Below are 19,754 nucleotides of genomic sequence, written 5' to 3' on the forward strand. Positions count from 1 at the left end.
GTCCTTGGCACAATTTTAAAAATTAGGCTAAACAAAAACAAATAAACAAATATTTAATAAATAAACCCATTCAAAAATAAAAATTTGTAACCATTCAAATTTGTAACTCGTTCTACACATTCCATAAAAATAATCTATTATTTCATTTTTTTTCTAAAAAAAAGCACCAAAAGAGATATTGTGACTGTGAGCTATCCTTGATGGCACCAGCAGCTCTACTCTTCTTAATGACTCAGCTTATGGTCGTAGTAGGTATCATCTCTCTCTCTCTCTCTCTCTCCACTTTTCTATTGCCTATCATCATTTTAGACTCTTTTTCACTGTATTATTCTCATCTCAGCATTCTTAATTCTCACTTTATCTCTCATTAGTCTTCTTTTATTTTTATTTTTTTTCATTATGTTAGTAGAAGAAAATTATAAAATTTCATGTATTTTTATGGTTTTTCTGTAATGTCAATATAATCTAGTTCTCTTTTTATTAAATTTGTATAATTTAAACTTCTTAATGATTGCCCTAGAAAAAATTTCTAAAACTATCATTATTGTGATCATTTATTTACTAAACAATTCTTCTAGTTGAAGTAGATGGATGATCTACTAACCTATCACAATGAAATTTTGACTTTAGAATAGTCCACTTAGCATCCATAGATGCATGCATATTCTCGCAATTTGACATATTTAAAATTGAATGGCCATGATCTACACATTCAAAATTGTATAGCTATGATCGTAATTCCTTTTATTTACAACTTGAAATAATTTCGTCAAGTGTTCCTCCATCCTTTCACATAATTGTAAATCCTAATAATTAGACTCATAGTGAGATATATTATTGATGTGAAATGAGAAAGTATAATGTAGTTATATTCCAAAAATATCTAATAATTTTTGTACAATATATGTTTATTAATATACAGTCCATTCCACATAATTCTTAGTCTAACGACTGGCATCTGCACAACTGCATTTTTTTAATTAAATCATAGCTATTTACAACCCTAAAAGCAAATTCCATATGTAGAATGGCCTTGCTAGGAATTAGCTATATTTACATGGATTACTTGATAGTAATAAAGTTATTAGAGAACTACTCGCTTTTAACATGTGTGAAAAAGAGAAACGAGATCTTTCAGGCGAGCTTGGTCTTATTGTGTCATTCTTGACTTGAAGGGCTATTGGACCCATCTCTTTCTTCATCGACTCTATGAACTCCATGTCTACCTTATTCCCTGACATGTCCCTCACATAGAAAGCATTTATGGCCTTCTCTCCCTGCGTTTCTACATCTGCTCGGACAACGGTTAGACCATTCTCTCGAAGAACCCGAGTTATATCAGAGAGCAAGCCTACCCTATTGTCTGCACACAATTCTAACCGAACTCCCTGTGCAAATTAACCAAAAAGCTAATTATGATTATGGCAACAAGGATAGAATTTGAGTACTGGTTTAATTTAATGGTTTAAGGCAGTGCTCACCTCACAAACCCGGCGCTCTATGGCGGCTTCTAAGCATTTTATTACTCGTTCTTTCTCGCACTCTGTACTCATGGCACACCCATCTAAGTGTCGGATAAAATACTCCTGCAATCAACAGTATCAGTCTCCATAAACATTGTAGTGCTAATTTAGACAAAACATGAATTTTATCTAAATTATGTTTTAGAAACATTGCATGCTAACTCACAACAATGAGTCAAAAGACTCTCAACTTGGGTAACAAGTGAGATTAATATTCAATAAAGACGATATCAATAGTAAGTACAGTGAAAGTAATATTACAATAATTATAATTTATTATCTCAATAATTTGTGAGAAAGTTACGGAATTTATTGTGTTTGTAGCATCTTGCAACTAGCAATTGCCTACTTCACATGTAACATATAATCTTGAATCCAAAATCCTAGTATTCCTGGAACCTTTTGCAGTAATAAACATGATAGCTTTTACATGTATGAAATTAGCTTAGCTTATGTATAACCATACATACCTGGAAGGCATAACCTCCATCTGAATTTATTGAAGCATGGAAAATCACGTACTGCATGTCAGTAAGCGTGCACACTGTATCAAACATGAGTCTTGGTCGATCCTTGCAATTTATGTTCACAATGGAGTAACCCTTTTCGTCACAACTCTCAATCTTCACCGTTGTCCTCATCCCGGCCTCCTCATCACTTTCCGAATCTGATGGTGTCGTTGGCAAGCTCGCGGTCCTAGATGGCGGCCCCTCGAAGTCCCTAACCGAGTGCATGAGCTGATGCAAGCGGCGTTCGACATTCGTCACGGCGCCTTCTCCTCCAAGAAAATCTGCAGTCTTAGCTTCTTGTTGGTTGGGCTGGTTCGTAGTAGGGGTTGGGGTTATTGTGGCTCGAAGGACTGTAGTGAGGTGATCTTCAATACTTGCAAGGCGATTGGGATCTTCAATTGGGGTGTGAGTGGATTGATCTGAAATGTAGGCAACACAAGCCAAGCGATCATTATGACTCCATGCATGAGCTTCCACGACGTTGCAATGGAGGTCTGCTAAGGCAGCTGATAGCTCGGAAAATAAACCAGGCCTATCTGTTCCGCTCATTTCGATGACTGTGTGCTCATTATTGTTATTGGGTTCAGGACTGAATACCATATTTGCATAGGTCTTTGCCTTGGCCGAATTATGGGTTTCCCTTGTTGTACCTATGGCCTGCAAAGTTTCCTACATATGTTAGTGCTTTCATGAATACAAAAATTCCCATCCGAGAAAGTGGATATCATCAACTGCGTGGTAACATTTACCTCTGGTATTGTATGCTAACAGTTCTTGGATTGGGGGTATATATGCATTGAGTTGTGTTTATTACAATATACTTGCAAATTGTTAAATACAGTTTTACACACACCTATTTTTGAATTGAAATTACAATTTTGAACTTTAAAACCTTGACTTGATCAATTCAAAAATAGGATGTATGTAACAATTTATGTGTAACAAGTATCATCTATATGTATTTCAGAGTTGGACGGTGATTGTTACACACTATGTTTTTATAATTGAAAATATGATTGAGTTTATTTTAAACTTTAATTTCCTAGAACCTCCTAAAATTATGTGTATTCCTCTTTAAAAAAATAAAATAAAAATAAAAAATTGTTTTTAAAATCTGTTATGACCAATTCAAAACTACATGATGACAACCACGAGTTCTCACTGTCTCCATAATTTTCAATTTCATTTCTATAAAAAAATAAAAAATAAAAAATAAAATGTAAATGATAATGACAATATCACAAGAAGGAACCAATTAAATTACCTGCTTGATATAGTTAATGACTTTCTGGTCCGTGAGTTTGTTGCCATGCTCATCTTTAACATGAAAAACTGCAAATTTGCATACATTAATTAGATCATCAAGAAATTGAATTACAAATCGTTGTGATGGGTTTTATTGTGAGCCATTAGAAGGTAATAACATTGATTATAAGAAGATAATCAGAACTAATAAAAATGGCCATATATACCATCCATGAACCACACTGCATCAGAAGAAATGTAGCTCTTTGAGATTATAAGATTGAGGTCTGTCAACACCTGCACCACTTCTAGGAGGAGTCCCTGCTTGTTCACGCTATCAACCTACACCACATCACACAAGCGACCTTGTTAATTAGCGTCGTGCATCGTAGAGAGAGTCCCTTCTTTTTCTTTTAAACTCACGTACCTTTACTACTGTGCAATCATCCATGCTTTCATTGTCAATGCAAACTCTGCAACTGCAAGGCAAAACATGATAATTGGGTAAATCAATGGCTGGGAATTTCTATCTAGTGATCATTAGGATGTGCAATGGTGGATTTCAGAATTAGGATTAAAGGCTTAAATTGTTGCTTACGTGGGGCCATTTATCCTCTCCGGGAGCTTATCAAAGTCAGGATCAAAGTAAGGAAAATAAACTTCATTCATACTGCACAAAGAGAGAGAGAGAGGTTGTCAAAACTCAAAAAAGTTCTAACCAAATTAAAAGTGTAACTATTCATCAAAAGCTTTAGGACTCGAGGACTATAACAAGCTTAATTTGAATACTATTATAGCTCATCACAAAATTAGGAAAACCAACTCATCACATATTAAAAGAGAGCGGTAAAAATTAGAAAACGTTAAGTGGCGATAGGTTTATTTGAACGTTGAACCTAAAATGTAGGAGCATGATTAGACTAGCCTACCTTGCGTTATACCAAGAATTCTCTGTTCCACCTTTCTAAATTTATTTTTCTTCACCGTGCAACAATAACATGTATGTTGTGCGCAAAAGGATGGTAATTACGTATCAGTTTTCACCATGCAACAATATTGTGTGCTTTCTTAAACTTGGAATATATCAAATACACCTGCAATGTACATACACACATATTGATATGAAGGCCTTGATAAAATTATATGTACATGGTAATACAAAGAAGAAAAAGCTAGAGATGTAAATCAAGAGTGGCTTGCTCTGAAAAAGAAGAAGTGGGGCAAGCCAAGCTCATTTTTAGAACCAACCCAGCAATGCCCAAAAGAGAGAGAGAAGAATCAAGGTGATCTCAGTTCTCTCTCCTGAAAGAGATAAAATAGGTTAATTACCTTCTTGAGAACAGCTTTTCTCTCCAGATAAATATATGTACCAGTTGGGATTCTTGAATATTAGAGAGGAGTATGAATGGCTTAAATAGAATAGGAGTAATTGTATGGAAGGGATTGAATTGAGAAAAATCAGAGAAGGATGTGTGAGAGAGACACGTACAAACTAAAAGTCAAAATGAGATATATCAGGCCACGTCTTGTAGTGAAATATTCTGCTCTTTCTTAGTCACATACAAACTCTCCTTCCCACAATTGTCCCTATGTTCTTGGTCTCCCTTGATGGTTGGAAATCCATATTCCATGCAAAATAAGTGATGACTAAGCTCTCTCTCTCTCTCTGTCTCTCTCTCTCTCTCTCTCTCTCTCTCTACAGCTTCATAGTAATGCCATGTGTAGCAGACATGTCCGAAAATTACGATAAAGCAGTGCCACAAATATAACAATTTTTACAACAAATTTCACACATATTAAGTTGACTGGTTATCATTTGTTTTTATGTGATCTCATCGACACTAACAGTTTGTCTTCTCACATGATTGTAAAATTTGTTGTCAGGCCATGGACTTATCGATAATGATTGCAGACCGAGAATTTAGTTCTCTTACGTCACCGACCTGCCAATTTCCACTAGAAAAATCGAAAAAGTGCTATTTCTCCAAGTTACCATTTTGTGGGCTAAGTTCATGCTATACCTTGTATAGCAAAAATGTGGGGTGATTGTATTAATTTTGTTTTAAAACACTTTAGTCAATGTCACCGAATAATTAATTTTGGACAAGCAAATCTCAATTGGCATTTAGATAAAAATTTGGCTGATGATACTTATCCATAAATAATATATATATCAAAAAATTTCAAAGACCTGTAAAATAGAGCTTAGCTAACTAGGTTCAGCTTACTTCAACATGTGACGTGCGTCAGTTTGCGTGCGAGAGGATTTGCATCAAAGGAAATATGGGATATGAAGACTTTTTTGCCATCAGCTTTATAATTTTACCGACATTCCTTAATGTTTGCAATGGAAACGTTGAATTTCAATCCTTCTTTCTCTAATTATCAAATTATAATAAATAAAAAACCTAAGAAAGATTTTGGCATTTGCTGCGAATTAATTTCATGCAGAACCCCATAACTAATAAGATCATAGGGTATTTTCCTGATCATATCAGAATTTTCAGCTTATTATATAATGGCAGCATTGTACACTTGGCAACTAACTAAAAACTAGTTTTTTTCTTAAATTATCTACTGTGTTCGAGTTTCACACTACTTTTTATTTCAGCTTTATTTCAAATAATTTAACTTTTAATTTTTTGTCTCACATTATGTAAATAAATTATCAAAAATAAGTAATTCATAAACGGACACGAATATAAGTGCAAGAGCTGCATTTGCATTTGATATTTGCTAAAGGCGTGTATAGATTGTATACTCACAGTCCACTGCCATCTTACCCTGGAATGGATAGAGCCTCAAGCCCTCCCATGCTTTGAAATTTCGGAACACTGGATGGTTTACATTACGTGACCCAGTGAGGCATTGAACTTTCTTGATTTTTGTCTCTATCTTTGGCTTTAATACTTTCTTGGATTTAAATGACAAGTTGTGCTAGGCCTACCGCCTACGCTTCTACAAAACAAACAAGAATGATCAACGCAGACATGCACCTGCTTAGAAATTTCAATGGTCTATTCATCCAAAACCTGCTTAGAAATTGCATTTTAATTGTAATTCTAAGTACCTTTCAGTTACTATAACTGGTACTATTGCACAATCATTTTCACATTTAAGGTTTTGTTTTGTTTTGTTTTTTAGCTATTAAAACACGTTATTTCATTATTATAATTAAAACGTGTTAGTTTTGTTGTATATCCTGTTACGATACGATAGCAAAAGAGTCAGAGATAAGGTGATTCGATTTGATAAATCCAACTGTTATTTTATTAGATGGTAATCGTTATCTGGTTGAGTCATAAGCCATAATCTATACGAAAGTTTTGATTCCAGGGCATGGGATTGGGACTAATTTTCCAACACTATCAATATCATGATCGTCTTTATAAAAAATCGATTGCAAATTCCGGTTTTTATTTATTTATTATTTATTTGGGCTCATGTATCAATATTTTGGTGAACATTAAAAGCCCAATCTTGTGTAAGGATTGGGCTGATTACACTTCGGATATGCTAGCTAGGTGGCCCCAAATGCACTACTTTGTAGACAATGACGAGGATACCACCTGAAAAACCCAGTCAATGGCACCCATGTGAAACGAAGATTAGCCTTTACCCCCCATTAGGCAAAGAAGGATGTAACTCGAAAATAGATATAAACGGAACACAATGAACAAAACTTTGCAGAAGGCCTATGATTAACCTTTAAGAAAGATGCAAATGAGTAATGGCATTTGCAAACTGTTAGTTCCATTGGACTCGCCCCTCACTTTCAATTCTAAAACCAATCCTCCCCATCCACCCTTGATCGGTTATTCCTTCTTTTTTCCCCACGTGTTCCAACAGTTCTACCAGTCAAAATGCCAAAAAATAACTCTGAAAAGAAAAATAAAAATCCCTTCATATTGATGTCACCCAGCTCTATTGAGTGAACAAAATGCCTAGATTTGGCAAAAAGGACACTTCCTGACCCCCAGAATTTAATTGTGGTTGAACCAGGGACCAACGGCACCATTCACATGCCCATTGCTGTGGATCCCAACCCCATTCGGTATAAGTGAAGAAGGCAATCCGACGGCCATCTGAGGTGGTGTAGCAGGGTATAACCCATGATTGTGTGGAAGGGCGTGGGGGCTCACATGAGGAGTGCTGGCTGGACTCCCTTTCCGCTGTTGAAGGGCGTGGATCTGCCTGAGCCCTTCCTCATGTATACGTGACAATGTATCCAATTCATTCATTGAAAGAGCTTCCAAGCCAGCACCATAAAGAGGGGCATGTCGTGACATTTCTTCCTGGAGTGAACCCTCCAAGGTGTGAATATATTGCTGCAAAAGAAAGGGAGAGTTATTAATCCAATCACATTCTAATATTTTTCAAGTCATAAATAACATGTGAGAGAGAGATTAGTACACACAATTTTGTAAGAATACTACTAAAAATAACTACTATACTAACTAAAAGCTGAATCACAGTCAAATTGAACATTCTATGCTAAAGAGCTTCAAACAGAGACTTAATTAGGAAGTCTCCCACTCATTGATAACACTCCTGTTCTACTCCACACAATTATTATTACAAGTAGGTTCATCCAAACATATTTTGAATTCATCTACTTAAATCTTATTTTGTATTATTTGTGTTGCCCAACGGGTCTTATCAATTCAATATTGAGTTCATCTAGCAGAATTATGGCAGGTTAGCTAGTTGATCAAATTCAAGGTACACTGCTATTGTTTTCATGTTACAAGGCATCAATGCAGTAGTTAGCTTGATTGAGGACATACCATTACCAAGCAGCGCAAAATCTAACCAAAGTGATAGAAGAACAAAATGATAATACCCATGATAAATATGTAAGGGAGGGTGTAAAAAGCATGAGCAATTTTAGAGCAAAAACCTGGCACGCCTGCAATTTTGATTCCATCCCATCAATATATGCTTCACACCGAGCAACCTGCTCTTCCTTCTCCCGCTTCTCTCCTTCAGTTTGGCCCACTGTTTGTGTCAATCGCCGAACTTCATCCTCAAGTGACTGGCGGATTTCCTCTCGAGTCACATTCTCCGTGGCATACCGTTTCAGTTCTTCATCAAATCTTTTCCGTGCAGCTTCAGCACTCTTCAGCCTTTCAGCAAGAGCATTTTTCTCCTTCATAACTTTCTGTCACATTCATTGAAGTCAGCAAAAGGAAATGGCAGACAAAACCCATATTAAAGCATGAAAAAAACAATCCCTCCATCCTCATTCACTGTAGCAGGCAGAGGCCAGACCAAAAAAACCAATATTCCAACTCACCAATTGTGAGATTATGTACCATTACAAACCTTTAGTTATAAAATGGCAATTTCATTGGAATTAATTCAAACCATTCCAATATCAACTACATATTTCATAAGAATTATTATCCCATAAACTTGTTATAAACAGAATGCTCCAGAAGGAAAGAAATCCTTTATTGTGAGATAAAAAACGTAATATCATTCAAAGTTCTCAACAGCCTCGAATTAGGAAGCATACTGACAAAAATAGTTGGAGGAACTAACAAGTCCTCAAATCACACTTAATAGTAGTATTTTTGATGCTATATTCATACAGGAAGTTTTGCAAATGCTAAGAAAGAGAATATGGCCTTATGAGCTGAAAGCTACTTAAAGCTTTTCTGGATAGGTCTACTTAACACTTTCATCTTCAGAAGAATTTAAGAAAAATATATACTTCCCAAAAAACAAAGCTCACAGCCGGTCACAAGCCTGGAAGAATTTAAGATAACTATATAGGTTGAAGGCCAACGTACAGTCACTCTAGTATTATGATATGTTGGAAAAAAGGAAAAAAGAAGGGGAGGGGGGGAGTTTGAGTTCATCAGTGTTAGCGAAGTGAAAACAAAGAGAATGTACAACACTTTCAGAGCTGAAAACAGACTGGCTCAAAAATGATTTTCAACAGTTATATCTCATCAAAGACACCATACTGTCCATCATCTGGAGGAAAAAATACAAGTACACAAATAACTCAAAGAATGGATTTACAAGAACGCCAAGGCTTCACCCTATTTAATGACGATTGATCCCTGCTAATATCATGAAAATTACGTTTAACATAAAATATCAAATCCTGTGAAGAGAACAACCAGCAGAAAGGAAAATTGAAATATAACCACTTCAAGATATAACTCTATCGTTTCATTAGCTTCTATGCAAGATTGTATATGTAGGCATATGGGCTACATTGAACATTGCCCAATCAGTACGTCCTAGAGACCAATAATAGACAGGATATGGATATTCCACAGAACCCCCCACCCCCCAAATAAAAAGGCTGAAAACATTAGAGATGAAAAGGCAAGAGGTGGGATGATTGATATAATGTATATATGCAAGCAATAGTTCACAACATAATATTTTAGCTATAAGACTTTAAGCGGTTAATGTTTTCTACTCAATTTTGATAGTAGAGTAATTAGTTGAAAGCCAGACTGAAGGAATCTGGCAATAACTTAGAACTACACATCTACCTGTTTCTGATTTCCTCCAAAAAAATGCTGAGATCCAGGAGGATCAGAGAAAATTTTGGGGAAACGGGCTGATTATAAAGGCTTACAAAGAAAATCATTAAACCTTCACTGACAAAATACTTTTACAGCTAAAACTGGGAAAATCATTTCCAAGATCCTAATTCTAGTAGGATAAAATTAAGCAGGATTTTGTTAACAGATGCCCTAAAGGCATTCGTTTAAGAAATGCATTTTTTTTTTTTTTTAAATAATGGGAATGGAATAAAACAACTGATTTTTTTTTACAGTTTTTTATATTTCCCATAAAAGTCAGAAAAGTGATATCAAACTTTCTTAAAATGGTTCATTAACAAATGCCCTAAGGGCAACCTTTAACAAGACCCAATTAAGAAAGATCTAGCAATCTAAGAAATAAGATCCTTTGCGATGTCAATAATAATGGCATTAACGCTCCGTTTGTTTCGATGAAAAACCTTATGTAAAGATAGTTTTCCGTGTTTTCCAGTGTTTGGTAGCATAAAAAAAGTTAAGTCAAAGGAAAACTATCTTTAATCAACATAAAAGTATGACTTATTTTTAGAGATTGTTTTCCACTAAATTTTTTTTGGAAAACAACTCTCTCACAACAAGCTAAATAAGAGAAGTTGGGAGATTGTTTTTTAACTCATTTAAAGTTACTACCAAACATTGAAATGAGATAGTTTTATAGAAAATGATTCTTGGAAAAAGACTCATTTTCACAAAGCGTAATTTGGAAAATTAGGTAACATAAGCAATAACATATATGCTACCAGAATCAAAACACCAAGATCTTTCAAATATTACTTATTTTTTTGGGGATAAGTAGGATCTTTCAAGTATTACATTCACTACAAGTCTAAAACAAATCAATATATGCTGGTCACAGTAGAAATTTACAGATACATGTTAACTAAGAAAAATAATCTCCCAATGCAACCATGTTGAAGGTGTTGACAATGCAGCTGATGGAAAAACAAGATGCTCACATTAATTTTGTTATATAATATTTTTAGGAGTATTTATCCAAAAATAACTAATATTTATGATGACACGTACCATAAAGATCACAGGGCAGCTAAATATCTTTTTTTTTTCTTTTTCTTTTTCTTTTTTTTTTTTTCCCTTTTGCTATATGTAACTGAAGCAGAATAAAAGGTAGGGAGTTGGGGGACCAAAGGAAACTGATACCTTCAATTCATCACGTTTACGGGACTTCAATTGGGAGAGTTGTGTCTCTGCATCATGAAGACGATCCTGAAGAGCTTTCTTCTCTGAAGTGAGCTTTGTAATTTCATCATCCCGCTCTGAGCGAAGCCACTCAAGCTGACTCTCAACTTCTTGTATTTGTTCAGAGAACCCCTTCTTTTCCCGAGCAAACCGATCCATCTCGGCCCTCATTTCAGACTGCCATTTCATGGAAGGAATCAATTCTCATATTCTCCATAAATACTAGCAAGATGTGAAAGCCCTAATCATATCATTTTAATTAAGACATCAAATACCTTGAGACGATTGTTGTTGGCCTCGGCTTCACTCAGTTTTTGAGATATGGTTGCTTTTTCTCTAACCATATTGGAAAGTTCCGCTTTTCGTTCTTCTCGCATACGAATAATTTCATCTTCACTAGCACATAGCTGGTGCCAAAGAGCAGCTCGATCAACATTTGCAAGTTCAGCGACCTCCCGCATCATGCTTAAAATTGGTCTAATAATATCTTGTTCCTCAAAAACCAAGGTAACCAATATATCCAAATCTAAGTCTACTTCACGACTATTATCTGTGGTGCTGGTGGCTCGGTCAACAAGTCTCTTCAGCATCCTTCCTCTGTAAGACTCATCAGCATACCATTTAAACAATATTGTGTACAGGATTTTCACAAATTCCTTCACACAAGGGTCTCTTGAGAGGGCCAATGTCTCAGCGAGACCAAGAACTGAAGTAAAATCATCCGGTTGTATTCTCAGCTGCTCATTGACCTCTCCCTCTACTGCATCATCTGTGTGCTGAAAATTGTCAGCAACAAAACTGGCAGTAAGATTCAATCTTTGAGCAAGGCGCCTTTCCAAGACCATGGCTACTGATTGAGCTACAATGGCACCTCGAGCTACAGCTCTCTCAAATGTTTGAGAAGCTTCAACAGCAAGGCAGGGTATAGATAACATCTCAATCAGGATAAAAATATCAGAAAAATGACGACCAGCACGGATACCCTGCTCATCCACCAGATGCAGCCTTTCAGATGTAGGTCCATATTCACCAAATAAGAAAAGCCCACAAGGCAACTGTGAGCAATTTTCACCAAAATCATCATCACAGTCAATATCTCTAAGTATGGTTTCAGCAACATCTCCCCAACTATTTACAGTTTTACTTAAAAAACTGAGGACAGAAGGAGACACCTCAACACCCAAATTTTTTAGCCTAACACGAACAGATCTGACCTACAATTAAGAAGAAAGAAGGTTACTATGTTTAAAGAAAAGCACGTCAAAAATTAGAAAAACACAAGAAAGGAACCTAATCAAACTTCAGAATGCATTTAAGCTTACTGCTTCAGGAAGATGTTGGCACTGGGATGCAGCTTTAAATATAAAATCTATGGTTGCAACAAGAGGTTCATCATTTGAGTCTGCCAAAAGGTCAAAAGATTGAAATAGAACACGTTCCCACAATTCACTGCCACACTCCAGTTGACTAAGAGCACCAAAAACCTAGGAAACATAAATATATCATAATTAGGAGAAGAATGATATAGCAATAGACTACATTCAGATAATGAGAATATATGCTCCAAAGATGCTTATGTTTTCCCAAAGTATGACCCTGAAAGCACATGAAAACAAGCCTAGTAGGTCTTAAGAAAAAGAAATATTGGCCTTAGTGGATATTATCTTACAGGTATCCTCAATGAGGGTTCTGCATCTGGCTTTTGAAGTCGCTCAAGAAGCGCACAAGCAGCTAGTGAATGTTCAGACTGCTCAACCAATTTGGGTACCAGGGAAACTAGGTCTGCTTGCAAATGCTTAGGAGCTTTATCCAATACAAGGGCAATCTTTTGAGCAGACTGAGGCCGTCGCCTTGGCTCCGGACAGCCCTGGGGAACAGCTCCATCTAGGGCTCTCAGTGAGTTTACAATCAATCCTAAGAGCTCCTCAGATTGTTCTGGCCACTTTGTCTGAAAATTCAATGTGTTCTAGTAGTCAATATCAAAATATTAAACAAAGCAGTTTGCCACTTGTAAATAAAATATAGTACCTTCGAGCGAAGGGGCACGTTTTCTGAAGTCCCAGCAGATGTTTCAGGTGGACAAATGGGTTGTCCAGGAAGGGCTTTTTCTGGTATACCTAGCCCATTCATGTCAGAGCTCTGTACAGCAGATGCACTGCCACCTTCATCAATGCCTGAATCTAATCTCTCACATACAGGAAATTGCACAGATTCTGTTGCTCCATTCTCCCTATCAGATTCCAGTGGAGTTGCAGCTCCACTGCCACCTGGAGAAGGTTTTGAGTTTGTATCAGAAGAATCACCATTAGAACTCGCTTCCGAAGGTTGGCAACACTCAACCATGATATCCAAAAGTAAATCAATGATTGCCTGCTGCAAAACTTTGACTCCCATCAGCAAGTTCATCAAACTGGGAGAAGAATCATCGGACTTTGTGGCCTTCTTTCCATCATTACTACCAGAGAGTTTGGTTGGAAGAAGCAAGCGCTTCACTTTAGCAGGGTCATCAAGGTAAACACGGAGTCCAGTCAGAAAACCAGCAATTGCACCAGCATCCATTAGAAGCTTTTCTCGTAATGTGACCTGTGGCTGTGAAGGATTATCTCCATATGTGAGGTGAAAACCAGCCCTAGACAGAAGGTTTCTGAATATATCTTCTTCATCTCCACTAATTCCTTCACTGTCTTCAGAATCAATGAGTTCATCAGGATCAGTTGTCAAAGCATCCTGATCATCCTCTGAAGCCAAAACCTATGAAGAGGTAGGCCAAACATAGACACAGTTACAACCACCAAAAAAAGTATAGAACAAATCAGTTGGTCAATAAATTTGTACAAAGAAATAGTATAGCAAATATACATTCCAATAACAGTGAGCTAAACAATCTTTGGAGAATATAAATCAATCAAAAGAATTTTAAACAAAGTTATGAGAGTCAAATGCTTGTCTGAGACGTAAACAGGATTCAAGATTTCAATTGTAGCTTATCCTACACAAATTTTCATGGAAATTCAAGTAAAGCCATGGACACATAAAGATTGAACATGAAGCAGATGCATTGAACCAAATCACATATCATCTGTAAGAGAACCAGGATAAAAAAGAGTTTTGTTCAACATTTGACCACATTAATAATTCTTCCATAAAACCATCTTGCATTTACAATTTTGAATCCTCTAATAATGATACGTAGATCATTGCATTTGATTTTTAAGTCAACAACTAGAAATTCATAAAGAGAGTTTGATTCAACCGTACAAGTGTTAAAGCTAGAAACTAATTTGGTTAATAAGATAACAGGTATGTTGATACTTATCAAAAAAAAAAATAACAGATATGTTGATGCAGACCAAGAGAAGCCCACAAGCAAAAAGCTCAAAAACCAAAAGAATTTAAAAACCTGATTTTTTGTTGAGTTTTTGGTGCATGGTTGTCTTAGAGTCCCATTTTGTCTTTTATTTAGTTAAATGCTGCTTTCTGTTTACAAAAAGTTAAGAATGTTTCTGATTTTCAAGAGTAGCTCGGCAAGGGCAGTCAGATCGTTCCAGTGTACCTATATGAAGACTTACCAACCTGTCTATTACTCATAGTAGAATGCAAAAATTCCCAGATTTTTTCCTTTAATTTTTGAGTCCCAAATGAAGACATGATCTTCAGCCTGTAGGAAACCAAATCTGGAACTTGTGGGATAAAACCTATAAAAACACATTCCTAACTGACTAAAGGCCAAAGCATTCCTGAACCTCTTTCACATTAAACCGAAATCAAATAATCCTAAATTCCTGATATAGTGCGGGTTCCAAAGACCCTCATTGGAGAAGGAATTGAGCAATCAGTCTTGAATCAGGTGTTTAAAGAAAGAACAAAAGCTATCAGATAGTATTCACCAATTGGAGAAATAATGCAATAGGCTTCCAAAAACAATTAAGGTATCAGGTGGGAGGAGGAAGGAGTTAAAAACTTATAAGCTATTAAATTAAGGTTTTTAAGGATAGTGAGGAAAAAAAAAAAGTTATTTTACCTCTTAAAAGGACTAACACCAACTGTAATTCCATGTAACTAAAAACTATTTGTTTAAGTTTCATGCAATTAAAAACTATTTTACCTCTTAAAAGGAAAGAAGTAACTAAAAACTACTACAACCATTCTTGGAACTAACACCAACTGTAAATTCCACGTAAAAAAGTTAACATTGAGCATGTCAAGCAACCTGGTTGAAACAAGTTTTCATCTGCAACCTATTTGTTAAAAATAATAATGCTACTCTACCTCTTAAAAGGACTTACTCAGATATGTAACAAAATTAATTTAAAGTTCAAGTTCATGACACTAACATGCTATAAGTCAAATCTATGCTTCATGTGATTAGTTTATAGCCTAAAGATATTGTAAAACTTTACCAAGATATTCAAGACTATTAATGTCAATTAATCAAGAGTGATCAACCATTTCCAGTCCAATCTCATACTTCACCCTCTCTCATATATCTTCTGCACTGTCAAGTGAGGTATCCATTCCATAAAAGCATCATCATTAAACCCCTTAAGTTCTTTTTTCAGTATATATACCCAAAGCCAGGTTAGAAATAGAACAGAAACTAAAAGGGTCACATATAACATTCCACAAATATCGGTCTTATGTCTATAGTCAAGATTTCTTTTTTCAGTATTTACAATGGAGACATTACATAACTATCCAAAAGAGAACCAATAAACATATAGTAATAGGCTCTAACTCACTTGAAGCACATGAACATAATTTCTTTGTAAATGACTTGCATATAACATATAGATGGAATAGACCCAAAAAATACTAACCTCTAGGTCTGAAAACTCAAACCAGGGGCAGCAATCTAATATCTCACAAACAAAAACAACAGTGTCACGCACAAGAAACCCTGCATCCGCTTCCAACATATCCGAAACCTTCATGAATTGTAAAACAGAATTATTCCATGTCTTTGTACAAATAGAAGACTCCTTCCACACAGTCTTGGCCTGATTCTTTTGATTTACCACAGCCATCCTGTATCTAACCCAAAAGTTTTTATCCGGATCACTATTAACTGACTGATCACTCTCCAAATATATACAAATGGTTTCAAAGGACTCATACACACCTGTGTAGGGGAGGGGGAAAAAAAATCAACTGCCAATCAAATAAAGAAATACAAACAACTGAAACTACCTTTACAGTGGGGAGAAAAAAATAGGAAAGAGACAGATACCTACCAATCCGAAGCTCACATCCCCCAGCTTGAAAAAACTTGCTAAAAATTTTACGAGTCTCCATTATTTCCTTAAAGGAAAGGAAGTTCTCCACCTTCCAGGTAAATGAACTTCTCTTCCCAACTTTGTCCATCTGGGAACCAGCATTGGAATACTCAGTTTCCTGGTCAGTAAAGTCATGCATTAATGATGTCTCTTTTAATATAAGAACCTCTGCTGAGAATACAACTGTGTCCTTATCAAGAAACCCCGAGTCTTGATCAAAGAGACTAGTGAGTGTCACAAATTCACGCCAACCCCAGTCCTTTGCAGCTTTGGAGTAGCGGTTCTGAGATTCCTTTGTGACAGATTTGTCTTCCGCCCTCTGGTTCACAACGGACAATCGGTGACTAACAAAACAACTCCAATCACTGGAAGTATTTCGTGAATCCGTAACTTCAAGAAACACTGAAAGATGGCATGGTGGCTGAGACTGCCCTGAAAGCATCAAGTACACATGAAATTTTCATCAGTTCACTTCTTAAGCACAATCCAATCAATTGTCAGTCAAGCTCGAATAATGTCATGTGCAAGGACCAGAAAACACATGATAAGCCACAATGCATGGTGGCTAAAACTTGCCTGATATCGTTAAGTACAAAAAGGCAAATAAAATAAAACATCAGAAGTCCACTTCCTACAGACAAACTGAAACAACAAGTTCAAATGAATTCAGGTTTTGAGTATGAATGTGCCACAATGCATGGTGACTTACACTGCATTGAGCTTCAGCCATAAGGGACATTGCTGCGAGACCACCATGCTAAGCAGCTATCAGGATAACTCAAATAAGCTCAAAGTAAAGTATTGTAGTAAAAGATAAGGTAACATCCCTACTCAATTAGAAACATAAAAGTACTAGCAGTCCTGATTCCCCCAATTATCCATATAAGAGAGACATATCGCATGGTTTTGAAGAGTACCTATAAAGACTAACAATTGAATTCATGGAAACAAACGCTACCCAATAGTTAAAACACAAACTGGCATGTAAACCAATTGAGTATTACATGATAGACAAAAATGGGATTCTTCAAAGCAAGAATGTAGCATACCTCGTGGATAAACAATGAGACGACAATCCCTATTCCCAATCTGAAACCTCCTGCTCTTGATGCAAAGACCCGTAATCTTTCTCTTCTTCAAAAGATCCTTCAACCGCGTGAAATTCTCAATCTTCCAAGTGAATTTCCCCAAATGGCCATCCAACTTCCTCGCCCCACTCCCACTCCTCCCTCCAATCAACCCTCCATTCTTCGAAAAGCTACTGAACTCCTTAATCACATGAAACGAAGTACTAAACACCGCAGTATCATCAACCAAAAACCCCGAATCCTGCCCAATAAAATCCGACATTTTCATATAATCATTCCAACCCAAGCTAGTATTATCCCCACTCTTATTATCCGCCGCAAACCTGCCATAAGAATCCCTATGCATATGATTGGAGCCGGGCTTTTGATTCAACACTGACATTCGGAACAAACACCAACAACTCCTATCGGCCAAAATAACAGTCTTCTCAGTGTCCTTACTCTCCAAACACATGGACAAATAATCCACCCCATTGACAGAACTCTGGTAGACACTAATCCTCAAATTACACTCTCCGGCTGGAAAAACCGGGCTCATTATCTTCTGAGTCTTTATCATCTCCTTAAAAAGACTAAAGTTATGCACTTTCCAAGTGAACTTCCCACTCAACACGTCCGACACGGGCGCGACCACCACGGAGGACGCCGCCGAGGAGGACGACGAAGCCGCCGATTGTTGCAAGTCATTGGAATTACTACTACTATTGGCATTGCTATTGTTATTATTACTATTAGCATTACTACTATTATTATTATTAGAATTATAATCGCGGGTAAAACTAACGGATTCATGGAGGATTAAGATATCGGCGGTGATCAAAACGGAGTCGTTTTGAGACAAGAAACCCAATTTAGAATCGAAAACTGTAGAAGAAGGTGTGAAATCGCACCAACCGTGAGATTTCTTCTTGGTTGAGAATCTGTGCCAGGAATCACGGTGAATAGTCTTCGAATCGTCGTGAACATTCGCGATTGCGAGGCGATAGCTGGCGAAGCAGTCCCATTTCGACGAAGAAGTGCCTCTCGGGTCCATGATTTGGAGGTAGATTGAGATGTACCCTGGCAAAGCTTGCGAGTCGCCTTTCGGATACACGAGGAGCCTGCAATCGTAGCCGCCGACCTCGAAGTACTTGCTCCACAGAGCCCTAGCTTTTATTCTCGGGAAATTTTGGACCGTCCATTTGCATATCGCCGAGTACTCCCCTCTTCGGTCTATAACTACCATCTCTTGCGCTCCGCCGCCTCCGCCTCCGCCGCTTCCTCCTCCGCCTCCGTCCCTCATCGCTACTGCTAGGTCCTCCGCCGCCGCGGCCGTTGATGTCGATGACGACGACGATGGTTGTGATGGCTCTGATGATTGGACGGGTGCAGAGGATGACGATGAGACCGCCTCAGGTGAACTCTGCTTCATTTTTTTCCTCTTTCTCTTGCTCTGGTTTTTTTTCTTTTTTTTTTCTTTTTTTTTTTTCCTTCTGATCAATTCTTATTTAAAGAGAGAGAGAGAGAGAGGGGTTGATATGTGGTGAGGCTTGAGAGGGTAAGGAGATGGAGGCTTTGGACATTGAAGGGCCTCCGCCCTCAACAAAAAATAATAAAAAAAATAATAGTACACGTTAACTATCATGCACCCCTCACTTTTTTTTTTTAATTTTAAAATTAAAATTACAAATCACAGTCTTTAATTTTTTATCAAAATTTAATCAATCTTATAAGTTCTTATTAATCATTTCAATCTTATAGCTTTTAATTTTATTTAATATTATTTTTTTTTTGTTATTTTTTAGTAAAAAACTATTTTAGTCTCTAAATTTTACCGAACAAAATTTTTTTCCCTAAACTTTAAAAAATTCTTTTTTCGTCATTAAACTATAAAAAGAGTTTTTTTTTTTTTTTAAATAGCTTAGAGACAAAAATATGGATGATTTTTTTTTCTTAAGGCACAAAAAACAAACTTTTGATAAAATTTAATGATACAAAGTAAAACATTTTTAATAGTTTAGAAATGAAAACAATTTTTTTTTTTTAATTTAAGGATGTAACAAAAAAAAATTGGTAAAGTTTAGGAACTAAAATAGTAAGCATGAACATAATTACAACGTGTCAGTTTAAAGGACTTGCTTAATGCACTTGGAATCTCTTATGACCACACTACTTCTTAATCTAAGTATTGTGCGTGCTGTACTAAGGTGTGAGCCATTTAATTTGATTCTCGTCTACTATAATTTTTGCATCTTCAATAAATGGTTCAACTAACGAAAGGTTCTCTGATTAGACTTTTAGTGCCTAGTTAACCATTAGCGAATCCTCCTCAAAAGTACTCCAAAAAAAACCAACCTCTATGGCAAATTGTACC

General features: G+C 36.5%; 2 protein-coding genes across 2 annotated transcripts; both read right to left on the reverse strand.

Moving 5' to 3' along the window:
• Positions 1–843: 843 nt before the first annotated feature.
• LOC126712903 (ACT domain-containing protein ACR2) lies at positions 844–4,715 on the reverse strand. Its single transcript, XM_050412434.1, is given in 10 exon segments — positions 844–1,094; positions 1,097–1,388; positions 1,482–1,586; positions 1,994–2,689; positions 3,297–3,364; positions 3,505–3,619; positions 3,705–3,756; positions 3,876–3,947; positions 4,207–4,371; positions 4,607–4,715. Coding segments are annotated over 8 exon segments (1,431 nt in total). The 5' UTR covers position 3,947; positions 4,207–4,371; positions 4,607–4,715; the 3' UTR covers positions 844–1,062.
• Positions 4,716–6,950: 2,235 nt separating this feature from the next.
• On the reverse strand, positions 6,951–18,951 carry LOC126712904 (uncharacterized). Its single transcript, XM_050412435.1, has 10 exons — positions 17,363–18,951; positions 16,272–16,745; positions 15,858–16,159; positions 13,069–13,791; positions 12,710–12,988; positions 12,363–12,524; positions 11,316–12,254; positions 11,002–11,217; positions 8,178–8,438; positions 6,951–7,605 (listed from the first exon to the last, which is right to left on the reverse strand). The coding sequence occupies exons 1-10, from the start codon at positions 18,810–18,812 to the stop codon at positions 7,261–7,263; spliced, it is 5,151 nt and encodes a 1,716-aa protein (XP_050268392.1). The 5' UTR covers positions 18,813–18,951; the 3' UTR covers positions 6,951–7,260.
• Between the last annotated feature and the right edge of the window lie 803 nt (positions 18,952–19,754).

Source organism: Quercus robur, chromosome 2 (genome assembly GCF_932294415.1).
Source record: "Quercus robur chromosome 2, dhQueRobu3.1, whole genome shotgun sequence".
In the NCBI taxonomy this organism is placed as follows: domain Eukaryota; kingdom Viridiplantae; phylum Streptophyta; class Magnoliopsida; order Fagales; family Fagaceae; genus Quercus; species Quercus robur.

What these genes read in the sequence shown, in the direction of transcription:
- LOC126712904 (XM_050412435.1), bottom strand. Translation starts at nt 18,812, where the DNA reads ATGAAGCAGAGTTCACCTGAGGCGGTCTCATCGTCATCCTCTGCACCC. An exon ending in ACGTGCCCCTTCGCTCGAAG is followed by an intron (nt 12,989 to 13,068) that starts GTACTATATTTT and finishes TTGAATTTTCAG; the next exon opens with ACAAAGTGGCCAGAACAATC. An exon ending in GCCAACATCTTCCTGAAGCA is followed by an intron (nt 12,255 to 12,362) that starts GTAAGCTTAAAT and finishes TCTTAATTGTAG; the next exon opens with GTCAGATCTGTTCGTGTTAG.